Genomic DNA, 12,847 nt, shown 5'->3' on the forward strand with positions numbered 1-12,847 from the left:
TGGGCCAGATCCTCCCCGCCTTTCCCTTATCTAAGCCCCTGGCCTGGAGGCTTCCCTGCAGGACAGCTGGTGTTGAGGACCCCATCTACCAAGTCATTCATTTCAGTATACCAGCTGAATTCTGAGTCTCACATACATAACACCTTCTCTATCTGGACCCAGGTGAACATAGACCTTTGAGTAGATACACTCAATGGGAAACACACACAAATCTGTATACAGTCAATAGCAGCACACACCTCTCCATTGCAGCTTGGGAGACATCAAGAAAACTACAACCAGCATGGGTCCTATTTTTGATTGTCCCTGATTCCAACTTGACATTCCTTAACAGGTATGAAAAGTCCAACTTACAGTGCCTAGCACATAGTAGGCACTTAATAAATATTTGTTGACCGACTGGCTATAGCCATATAACCTCAACTCCATAATGTCCCAGGCCTTCAATTACTTAGAGGTCCAGGTGCCCAAGCCCAATACTTCCAGCCCTCATCTCTACCCCTCTACCACCATGGCCCCAGCCCCAGCCCCACCCCCTCCACCCTGCCTGGGGCAGCTGATTCATGGGGCTGTCTGGCTCAAGGCCCTGATACTGCGCAGAGCTGAAGCTGGAGACACGGACACTGCACAGCTGTCGATGGCGGCGCCTGCCAGCTAGTGGCCCCTCCTCCTCCCCAAATCCTCCTGCCCCTGCTTCTTCTCAACCACGAGGCCTGGAGAGCAAGGCCTTGACTACCCTCAGATGGAGCCCCCCAAAACAATTAAGATAAGGAAGAAGAGATGGTAGGAGTGCCTCAAAATTCCCACACCTGCCTCTCATTCCCAGGCTTGTATATATCCACCAGGCACTCTAAGACAAGGATATAAGGAATTAGACATTTTAAGGGCAAGAAAAGTGGGAAACTGAGAAAATCTTTCCTCATCCTAGGACTAGGATAGAGGGCCCAAGAAAGAAACCAGGGGTGGAGAGCCCTATGGGAGAGGTTGGCTGGCAGGAGACACCTGATCCTTAGGGAAACTAGGTGAGAGCCACAGAGGGGCCAGGAAGTGAGAGCAGGTGTGGGGTTTATCTGGGTCAGAGTTCCATTTGGAATAGCAACCCGGTCTAATGGAAAAAGCACTAGAGCAGAGACAGGAGTCCCAGATTATGGCTTTTCCCCCTTTCCTCTGAGATTCCTTAAGTCCACATTGATACTTCCCTACAGAACTTTTACAAGTGGGCTGGCTGGGGCTATACGTAGCCCAAATCAGAGATGAATTGGCTGAGGCAGGAAGGGGGTCTTTCAACCATGCCTCCATAACATTACAGACTGGAGAAAGAACCCCATCATGTATAATGAGTTTTGTCTGTAAAAATATGGTAGTACAAAAATCAAAACACATGCCAAAACATGACTACAGACATCAAAAGCCTGACAGAGCCCAGACCACTAAGCCCAAGGCTCTAAAAGGGTTTCATCCATGTGTATTCATCAATATTGATACTGACAAGATATCAATTGCCCCATGTACTACTCTGCTACCGACTGGGATCAAATTCAGTGGAAACAACATTGGATTTGGAATCAAGAGGACCTCCGTTTCAAGGTCTTCAACTTACTTGCTATATAAGGTCCTTTCTGAAACTCAGTCTCCTTATCTATAAAATGAAGGAAACAGTTCGACTAGATGATCCCAAAGATCCTAGGATTCCAAGTTTCTAAATCCTATGATGTTCCATGACAAGTACCTACAAGATCAAATATACTAACTAAAATGGTTTTGATCATGGAAACAGTCATGTCTAATCATAATCCTAATAGTGCTCTAAGGTGGTCAAAGTAATTTACATATATTAGTTTATGCTCACAACAACCCTAACATATGAGAGCTATTATTATCCGCATGTTACCAATAACAAAACTGAGGCAGAGAGAAGTTAAGTGATTTGCCCAGTGTCATGCAGCTAGCAAATATCTGAGATAGGATTTAAACACAGGTCTTCCTAATTCCAGGTCTAGCATTCTCTCTGTACCTCAGCACCTACCTCTGTACATATACACGTGATCACACAGGTAAAACCATCCCTACAAGGGTATGAGCCCAGAGAAAAATCACAATTCATGAAGTATCTTGTCTTCTTCATGGTTAAAATGTACACCTAGGGCCACCTCAAATAGGAAAAGAAGTCATGCAACCTGAGGAGTATATGCTTGGATACGGTGCATGACGTGTAGTAAGAAATGCTGGTTGCATGATACCTGGGGAAAGGCTACAAGTTATGTGTATTTATGGAAGTCTGTCTTCTTTTTAGCAATAGTGTGCAGCTCTCCTTCTGGCCTGCCTTCTCCCCCCCCCACCCCCCCACCAAAACTGCCTTCCTGAGTCACAAGCTAATGGCTAATACTACCTGGTTCACAAAGCAGTCCTGGGGTGAAGCCATACACAGGATGCTGATGGCCACCACCCCAGCCTGGCTGCTGGGTGGAAAGATCTCCTCTCTTTTTCCCCAACCCAGACTCCCATGCTGTTTATCTGGTCTCCGGAAGTAAGGAGCAGTTAAGCCTGGAGGCTGCAACTGAGCAGAGACACCTGGTGCCAGAGTGGACAGGGCCCCAGCACTAGAGCAGGATGAAGATGTAGATACTGGTGGGAGGAAATCAGGGGCTTTGTCGGGGGAGAAGCTGAAGACGGAAGGTGGAACTGAACAATAAGGAGGAATCCTATGCACCCCTTCCTCTCCTTCGATAACATTTTTCCTAGGTTCTCAATGGAGAGAAGAGCTAGGAAGTGCTAGGACCTAGCCAGATATTGCCCAACCCCTAGCCCTGAATTGTAAAGGGCCCACAGCTACCCAAAGCCACAAATGAAATTAAAAGTTGAGAAGGAAAAAGGTTGGGACCTAGTCCTAAGGAAACCCTACCTCTACCTTAAACCAGAGGCACAAAGCAGCCCTGCTAACAGAACACAATCTTATCTTCTGAGATTCCCCTTAGTGACAACCCCAACTCCCCTTTCCAGACCATGCCATAAGGTGATTTTCATTTCAGTGCAAAGTCTCACTCCACTCACCTTCCCGACCCTCCCAGGTTCCATCCTGCTCACCCTACCCTCACACCCCGGCCGTGACCCTTACCATCCTTCCGGTAGAAAGCAATCTCCACTTTTCGCTCCTCGGCCCCCAGCAGAGCCTGAGCAATCTGGGCAGCAGCCCGGCGCTGGGTTCTGGGGCCATGCAGGAAGTCACAGGTGCAGGGGCGCTGCATCACCTCTGCGCGAGAATAGCCACACAGCTCACAGAAGCCATCATTGCAGTAGATGACAGCACAGTTTTCCACCCGGGCATTAGCAATGATGAACTTTCGGCCTGGGTCGAAAAAGAAGTACATGAAAAAATGGGGGGATGGCTCAGCCCTTGTGGAAACCCTTGCCCGTTTCCCAAGACTCATTCACACAACAGAAGCCCCACCTGTGGAGCAACTGTAGAAAAGGTGATATGGGATAGAAAGAGCACTGACTTGGGGGTCAGAAGACCTGGGCCCTGTCATTCATCACCTATGTGACTGTGGGCAAGTCATTTCCCCTACTGCAGCTTCAGATTCCTCATCTGTAAAATGAAGGGATGATAAGAGACACTCTCTAAGGTTCCTTTCAGCTCTGATAATTGGATAATCCATTCCTAAACATTCTGCCTTAGGAGGTAAAATTCTCCAAAATTCCCTTTTGTAGGGAGAGAAGAAAGGAGATATGGTCACTTAGATGCAGAGATCCTTCCCAGGCAACCTTTAGAAACAGGGGTTCTGGGAGTCTTAGCATCAGCCCTAAAGGGCCCAATCCTAGTTACCCCACCACCCTAGGGGCCCCCATTCCCTGACTGCCCATGTCCACAGGTTGGCACCACAGCTTCTCTGGGCAGCAAGCCAATCTCTCCACCCCCTCCTGCTCCTTGCCCTGGGCTGAGGCCAGCCTGGGCGGGTGTTAGCAACGTGTGTCAGCAGCCTCGTCAAAAGCATAACATCAGGCTGGAGAAGGCCATGAGAGGGTGCCCCCCACCCCCACCCCAGGAGGCTGTGCTTCATCCACCACCTCCTCCTTCCCAGACTACCTAATTGGGGAAGGGGGATGCAAAAGAGCCGTTTCCCTCCCACTGCCCACTTTTTGGCTGAATGGTTCCTGCTTCTTACTACCCACCCCTCACTATTCAAATACCAGCACTGCAGCTCCAAGGGGCATCCCTTTCCCTGGCGATTCCCTCATAGCAAAGGAATTTCTCCCTGGGGATCCCCCAACTCTCCCTCTGCATATGCTGGGCCCTTCCTACTGAAGCCCACTCATTGTCAGCACTGCCAGTCTCCCTCAAACAGGGGAACATTGCAAACCACCCCCACCCCAATAGCTAACACACCAAAGGAGTTAAATCTGAGGTTGGGGAAGGGGAAAGGCTTGAGATTAAAGACCTGGGAGAAACTATGAGGTCATAGACAGGGGGGAGTAGGGCGGGCATTGAAATGAGCTTCGGGATTGGATCTCTAGGACTTACAAGAGCGCAAATAATAAGGCTAGTATAGAGCAATGGAAATGAAGGGAGGGAGGGAGGGGGTGAGCCGGGCCCTGTCAAGGTCAGATTGGCCCAAGGGAGCAGGAACATGTATTCAGGGCATTCCTTTAGGGACTGTTTTGGGGGTACTTTCCAAAACCCAGGCTTCCCACTATAGAAGGGAAGCCCCTTTGAGCCCGTTCCAGCTAGGGACATGTCACACACATTACTCCACCTCCACCCCTTGAAAAGCCAGGCTGGTCAGAGAAAAGGATAGCCTACTATCCCTGGAGGTGCCAGGGAAGACGCTCTCAGGGATAAGTGCTTTTTATAAACAGAGGTTTCCAGCCAAGCTAGTCTTTAATGCTAAGTGTGCAGCATAAAGGGCTTTCTCCCTTTCTCCCTGTCTGCCCCCTTCCTCAGTCAGCCCCTGGGGCTGCTGCAGTGAGGATAGACCCTGGTTGTAACCCCTCTCAACCCTGCAGAAGTGTCACTCCACCCCATCCCCCTCCTAATTGTGGCCCTGGAATGAGGCAATGAGAGTTCCTCCCCAGCAGCAAACCCCAAGGTCCCACCAGTTCATCCTCTCACATGACAGAGAACCTAAGGGTCTCGTGGCTTCTAATTGTTCCCAGAAGAACAGCCCAAAGGAGACTACCTGGAAATGACAGGGATTCTTCTTCCCTTAAGGCTATCCTGCTCTCTCACTTCCAAGAAGCCTATTCCTGTCAGAGCTGGAATAACTTTGGGTCAGTTTCCTCAGATAGTCCTCATTTTCTTCCCTGCCCCTCTCCTCCTCTCCCCTCAATGACAAGGTCTAGTCCCACTGCAAGAATCTCAGTATCTCATCTAAGGACCCCTAAGTCCAACCGTGGCTCAGCCAAAGCCCAGTAGAAAAACAAAACAGACATGGGAATACCCAGCACCAGCTACCCATTACACAGCTGAAAAAGGTGATCCCCAGAACCTGGAGAAGACTGAGAGTTTTCATTACCCTTTTCCTACCTCCTGGGAGGGACCTTAGAGTTCAACTAGCCAAACTTCCTCATTTTAAAGCTAAAAATCAGAGAGGGAACATAACTTTCCCAATGTCATATAGCCAGTTTTAGGGTTGTTGCTTGTAATGGTTTGAGCCCAAATTCACTTCCAACACCATGATGAGGGAGAGGTACTAATTTAGGATTGCAGAAGCTGCCTGGTCCTTCCTTAGACCAAAGGTCCAGATATCCCAAACCTGAAAACTTGAAAAGAAAAAAACTTCTAAAAAGGATGTGAGGCAGGCACACTGCTGGTTACTGGCAAAGCTGGAACTAAAACCCAGTTCTCCTGACTTCCGGGTCCAGTACCTTGCCCCCGAATTGTTGTCCTCCATCCCTCTTTCCTCCACCCAGAGATCATCCTGTTCCTTTATCTCTGGGCAAGGCTTCTTTTCCCTTCCCTGCCCCCATCCCTACAGGACAGACACCCCCGCTGATACAAGCACTCAGTGTGCCTGTCCTGCCCTGCTCGAAGGGTCATGAGCTAAGAATGTCATACTCTCCCAGTTGTTCTCACTGTCACAGGTTTTCACACCAATGGTATCAGCAGCACATATTTGTCCACACAAACACACTGATTTTTGACTGAAGTCTCTTCTGGCCAGCAAGATTCAAACCCTCCTCCCACCTTCCCCCCCCCCCCCCCCCCCGCCCCCCCCCAGCAGGCCCCCCCCCCCAAGACCCAGGATCTCACACTTAGCCCATCCCAACACTCACATGTCAATTGCAGGGCAAGCACCCTAATCCCTCCCAGGGAAGCTGTTGTGCCTGACAAACCTAGCATAGTCTGTGAGTGGCCCTTGAACCATGACACAAATGTTCTACACATTCAGGGTTACATACATAGCTTCTGCACACCCTGGATGTCTTCACTCAATGCACTTGGAGCCTCACACTCACTCACAACACAGGAAGGATCACTAAATACTCCAGGTCATTCTCACTTACCCACTCTCAGGGTTGCTTATACCTTTTATACTCAATTACACACCTCTGTATAATTAGATCATATCTATGATCTCTGAACACCAGGAGGCTCTCACACCTGCACACAGATATACATCCTTTACACTAAGGGTTACACAAAACACACAGAGAATCTCTCTCAGTGTCTCTGTCTATCTTTCTCTCTCTCTCTCTCTCTCACAGACACACACACACACACACACACCACCACCACCACCACCACCACCACCACCACCACCACCACCATGCACGGACCTAGATACACATCCCACAGGTTTAGAATAATCCCTAAGAACCCCAATACTACAGATCTCTCACATAATCAGACTGCACAGTTAAGTTCTGTCACAGCACTCTTAGGGTCACACACACAGTCCCCAACCGGCGAAAGACACACAACCCCTACCCCACCCCCACACATATGCGGCTTTGCACCAAACTTGGCACACACCCAATCCCATCCTCTTGTTCTCCATTCAAAGCCCCCCTCCCAGCTGGCATAGCCTTCTGCCCCCATTTTACACATTTCCTTGCACACTCCCTAATGAACACCTCGGGCACGCCCCCTTACATCCCCCATCCACACTCCAGCACCCCCTTGCACAATCCGGGGCCACTGCCCCCTCCCCCCGCCCAACCTCTCCACACATACACAGCTTCGTAGCCCCCTCAGCGCGCCCCCGCCCTATCCCGCCCACCCCGCACTCACTCTGGCCCTCAAACTTGCGAATGATGGTGTCCAGGAAGGTATTCTGCGGCGCGACGTGGCCCCTCCGGACCGGCATCCTGAGCCCATGGGGCGGGCCGGGCGGGGCCGGCGCTGCGGCTCCTCGGCCCCCTGCGCCCTACCCCACCCTTGGCCGGCCCGGCCCGGCCCCGGACACCAAGCTCCGGCCGGCCCGGCCCGGCCCGGCCCGGGCTCAGGGTTCGGGCGCCCTTCGCCCAAGCCAAGGACGGGCTGGGCGAGGCCGGGTCTCCGAGCGTGTGGCGGGGGCCCAGCCTGGAGCCGCCCGGGCTCCGGAGGCCAACCCGCCCGCACGCACACCTGTCCGCTCCCGGCACCCGCCCGCCCGCCTGCCTTGCCCGCCCCGCAGCAGGAGCCCGCCCTGCTTCCCGGCTGTCTGGCCAGGCGTGGAGGGCACACCAGCTCCCGGCCGGCTACACGGACAGCTGGCTCCCGCGCTGGAGGCGCCGATGGCTCGAGGCTGCGTCTCCGGCTGCTGCTCCGGACTTGGAGGGGTTAACGTGCTGCGCCCCCCCACACACACACCCTCCACCTCCCTCCTCAATCCCCCACCCTCGCCTCTCCTCCCGCCGCACGCCCGCAGCTCCCATTGGCTGAGCCAGGCAGAGCGCTCCCCCCGCCACCTCCCATCGCCACCATCCCCGCTCCCTCCCCTCGCCATACTTAGGAACCCTGGAGACTCAGTGCGCAGGGAAAGGGGGAGGAGACCCGCTAACTGGGAGGACTAGGGGACAGGTGCGAGAGGATCGCCACATGGTGCGGGGTCCCGGGGCTGGGCTAGGGGTGGGGCAATAGAGGGGGATGGTGAGAGATAGGGCGGAAAGGGGATAGGGACCTGAACCAGTCTGTACTTTCTTTGTGGTGCTGAACACATAGTAGGGACGGAATAAATAAGACTTAATGATTTGAAGGGCCAGAGGGGAAGGTTATGGAGAGAGAGAAGAAGGGGCTAGGTCGTTCGAGAAGCCGTGGAGGTGAAAATTGGGACCAAAAGCCGTCCGAAGATGTCAGTGGCTTGGAGAAAGCAAATAGCCAAGAGGTAATGGAACAGGAGCAGGGTTTAGTGTCTCAAGTGGAGAAGGACTGAAGGAGTAGATGCCCTGCCCTTCCCCTCCATCCCAGCAGTGGCCCTCCCAGCCCCAAGACGCACAGAACTGAGTACACCCTGAGACTGCTGGTCATCAGAGGCCTACAAGACGCAGAGCTGTGATGGGGGAAGGGACAGAGTCCAACTGACCTAGGTTGCAGCCTAGAGAAATAATAGATAAGGGGAGAATGGAGCTGGTTTAAAGAATGGCGTTCCATTTGGGGAACACATATGCCTACCCCTGATTCCTTCCTGGAAGTAGCGGATGACTGAACCTCACCTCTGTACCTTCACCAATACCCCCTGCCTCAGGGCCCCAGTAATAGCCCAGCCCAGAGGGAGAACCCCAGTCTCCCTCTCTTCTCTCCTCAAGCCCCTCCCCCTAAGCCAGCCAGCTGGTTCCCTCCAGCTGCAGCTCCCTTATTTAGGCAAGGAGGCAGGGAGGATGCTGAAGGGCAGAATGTCTACATGCCTAGCCTGTGGTCTGAGTGGGGGGCTGTCAAAGTGGGAAGGCATGCTGGCCACTGCACTGGCTAGAGCAGGGGGCCCTGATGGAGGGCCAGAGCATGGTAAGCCTGGAGTGTTGACAGCTGAGCAGAGCTCTGGGAGAGGGGAGGAGGAGTCAGCAGCTGAGGACATCCAGGCCCCCTCCCCTAGAGCAGAGATCCAGAACCTGTCTGGGATGGATGGGGCCATATGGGGGGCCCTGAGGGCTTGCAGCTGCCTCTGTCCTTGGAAAGAGAGAGGGCCAAAGGACAAAGGGAGCCCCAGATCCCAAAATTCCCAGCTAGTCACCAGGCAGGACTGCATTGAGAAGAAAGGGGGAGGAGAAAGAAAGGAGGCATGAAGGAGAAAAGCCTAAAAAGAAATAATTATGAGTCCCCTTTTCCAGGCTCTCTCCCTACCAAATCACCCTTTGGGATTGGATGGGTAGTAGTTTAGGGAGACTGAAATGGAATGAAGAGGGAGGAGGAAGGTCTAGCCAACTAGTGCTTTTTTAAAAAAAGATTCAAATTGTTCTCTTCACTGCACTGAAAACCAGAATCAATGCAAATGTAGTGAGATTGCACCCCCACACATACAAACCCTCCCACTTCAGGTTGCCTTTTACCCTTTTGTGACTTCCTGTTCCTTCCAAGGCTACTTTTGATGATCCTTTAAACCTCATTTCACCCAAATGAAGGGAATGAAGGTGGAGGAGAGTTCATAGTGTTATGTGTCATAGTCCTTACATCCCATTAGGGCCAGACTGAATCCTCAGGCCAAACTCAGAGTGGGCAGAGAAAGGATAGACAGCTGAGTCCAGATTATTCAGCTGATTGAAATCCTTCTCTGTCCAGGCCTGTGGAGAGATTGAGAGAGAAACCACTCCAACTTGTACTTGAGGGTAGTAATGGGAAGAGAAGAATGCTGCCTCAAGCAGGATAGAAAGGTTTCTGAGCCTTGACTAGTTCCTAAGGGACCTGAGGAGAGAGAGAACTAGGCTCTGAAGACAAGGTAGAAACTAATTTACAATGAGACTTCCTGTCCCCACCCTGGTAATGTCGCAAGCGAGAGACCCCCATCTCTTCTTAGAAAAGAGTGAGGCAGAGAAACCCTACTCTAATGCTGATCCCCTAGAAATACACTGGACAAAGAAAACTGAAGGGAAAGTTGCAGGGAAATTTTGCCCCCTGCTCCCAAACCAGGTTAGAAAAAGACCCCTTGACTTACAATCTAAGGAGATGGGGAGGGGGGGTGGAGAAAGGAGAGACAAAGACAGACAGAAACAGAGGCAGAGAAGAAGCTTCCACTGGCTCCATATACTTTTGCTTGGAAAAGCCTGAGGGCCTCTCCAGTTGGCCTCCCCCACAGACATGGCCTAAGGCCATAGGATGATACCAGCTCTTCCCAGGAGACACCTTCGCTGGGACACAATCCAACTGACACCAGAAGATGAAAGGAAACAGATGGTTTTTATTGAGACACCTTTCCCCTCCCATTTCTCTACCAACTTCCTCCCATCTTCCCTGATCCTAGGTTGTTACTGTTCAGTTTTTCAGTCATGTCTGACTCTTCATGACCCCATTTTCTTAGCAGAGATACTGGAGTGGTTTGCCATTTCCTTCTCCAGCTCATTTTACAGACGAGGAAACTGAGGCAAATAGGGTTAAGTGATTTGCCCAGGGTCACAGCTAGTAAGTGTGTGAGGCACTTGAACTCAGGAAGATGATACTTCCTGACTCCAGGGCCAGTACTATCCACTGTACCACCTAGTTTCCCAAGTATAAAAAGGAAAAGATATGGATCAAATCTTAATTCCAAAAACTGGAAAGTGGATAAGAGAAAAGAGATATTTGAGCCTCAACACACATATTCTTCTTTCCCTAGTCCTAAGAGTCTATAATGGAAGAAAGTTACAAAGAAGATGTCCCTCCCCCAGCTGCCTCCAAGAAGAGATGGACGGGCAGTGAAGTCCTAGACCACACAGTGATTATAACAAGAACTACCTCTCAGTCACCAAAAATAAAAAATCTAAAAAGATAAGAAAGAAACCATCCCTGACACTGGCCTCACCTCAATATTGACTATCCTGGGGGAGTGATGGGGAGAGGAAGGGAAAAAACACTGAGAAGCCTTTCTGTTTCCCTGTTCTTGAACCCCAAGGGAGAGAAGAGGCAGTCATACTGAAGGCCCCCTGAAGAGAATGAAAACAAGTTACAGTCAAGGAGGATCCCCAAAGACAGTTATAGTCAGAGGGGAAGAGCAAACACACAGTCAGGTGGGACTAGGAGAAACAGCTTGTGGGGAAACTGATGCTCAAAAACCATGAGGGAGAACGAGAGAGAGCAAAATCTCTATTCCAAATACCCTAAAGTCTGAGAAGGGGATGAGACTGTGTCTGAGGGCCGATTCTCTGTACAAGTGGATCTTGAGAAGTGAAAAATTAAGATGGAGGTAGGAAGGAGATAGAAACTGCCTATAGCATCTCCCTAAGAGCTTGAGTTCTCTAGACTCACCCCTCATTCATACGGAGGCTAAGGACTCATTTTGCTTTTCGCCTTTCTTCAGTTTAGTTGCATGCATGCTGCTGCCTTCTATCATCCTCATTCCAGAAGCAATCCCTGAGCCCAATCCTACCAGGCTGACCTCTATCACTGCTAAGTAGATCTCCCTAATGTGGTCATGGGACCATATGCTGAGAAGTCATAGTTCACCTAGTCTAAACCCCTCATTTTACAGATCCAGAAACTAAGGCCTAGAGAGGTTAAGTGAGTTCCCTCACTTCATACGGATAGCCTTAGACACAAAAACCCCTGCTTCCCAATTCATCAATCTCCTCAATTCCCATGGCCTGTGCCCTCACTCCACCTCAACCACAAAGAGGAATGATCATTGATTCCTCTGTCTCTACCTACATCACAAACCACCCGGTTCATACCATCATCACCTCTTTCCTGAACTATTACAATAGCTGCCTAATTCATCTCTCAGACCCTCATCTGTCCCGTCTCCAATCCATCTCCCACACAGAGCTGCCAAATTGATATTCCTAAAACAGATCTGACTTTGTTAATCACCTGTTCAAAAATGTCCTTCCATAAAAAAAGTTTATTTATACAAGTTTTTGTTTTTCCCATGATCAAATGCCCTACTGCTAAAATAATGAATCCCTGGATGGTGGTCAGGAAAAAGAGCACCCCAGTTCTGTTTCATCTGTTTTGTCTTGTTTTTAACCTATCCTGTCCCAGCATAGTGATATAAAAAGAATAGTGGACTTGGAGACAGAGGGCTTGAGTTCCAAATTCCAATTCTGCATAACCTTGGGCAAGGCTTTTCATCTCTTTGAACTCAATTTCTTCATTTGGATGGTAGGGATCATAATACCTTTTCACAGGTTATAAGGAAAATGCAATGCTATATAAATGAGAACTGTTATTATTCTCCCTAGCCTGTTTTTTGATACTAAGGATGAGTTCTCTGATCTTTGGAGAGAAATGAAAAGGGCTTCAGAATGGAAAGAATCAGTAAGTGCTTACTGAGTCCCTGCTGTGGGTTTAACCCTATATTAAGCCCTTTAGGGGATACTGAAAAAAGGGGAGGGGGAAACACAGTCCCTGACATTCAGGAGCTCATAGTCTGAATTGAGAAACAAACAAACAAACAAAAAAAAAACCCTGAATATATATGGAACAGTTACAAAATAATTAAGTGATAAACCATGTGGTAACACTGATTGTAAATTCAGTGAGAATTCAAAGAATGGAAAGAAAATATCTCATTAAGACTAAGAGAAGTCAAGGAAGTCTTTATGGAAGAAATAGGCCATTAAGGATAAGTAGGATTTACAAAGAGGGGGAGGGAAGTCATTGGTGGTGCAGAAACAGTTTGAACTAAGGTTAGGAGGCAATAACCATCTCCTCCTCCACCCAGAACAAGGTCCCAGTTAGCAAGCCAGTGTTAAACAGAGGCTCGGGAAGAAGTTGTGAGACCTGCTATAGACTGTCTTTCCCTGA

General features: G+C 50.1%; 1 protein-coding gene across 3 annotated transcripts in view; it reads right to left on the reverse strand.

Annotated features, from left to right (window-relative positions):
• KCNH2 (potassium voltage-gated channel subfamily H member 2) overlaps positions 1-7,304 on the reverse strand; it is a 67,189-nt gene extending 59,885 nt beyond the window's left edge. For all 3 annotated transcript variants that reach the window (XR_003567220.1, XM_027841128.1, XM_027841127.1), the window contains exons 1-2: positions 7,229-7,304; positions 3,116-3,346 (exon numbers count right to left, since the gene is read on the reverse strand). Coding sequence is in view for 2 of the 3 variants with exons in the window: in XM_027841128.1 (XP_027696929.1) it covers positions 3,116-3,346; positions 7,229-7,304 (307 nt within the window). In the remaining variant the exon portion in view is untranslated. The remainder of the gene's footprint in view (positions 1-3,115; positions 3,347-7,228) is intronic.
• Between the last annotated feature and the right edge of the window lie 5,543 nt (positions 7,305-12,847).

Source organism: Vombatus ursinus, unplaced genomic scaffold, assembly GCF_900497805.2.
Source record: "Vombatus ursinus unplaced genomic scaffold, bare-nosed wombat genome assembly UNPS02014852.1, whole genome shotgun sequence".
NCBI classification, from domain to species: Eukaryota; Metazoa; Chordata; class Mammalia; order Diprotodontia; family Vombatidae; genus Vombatus; species Vombatus ursinus.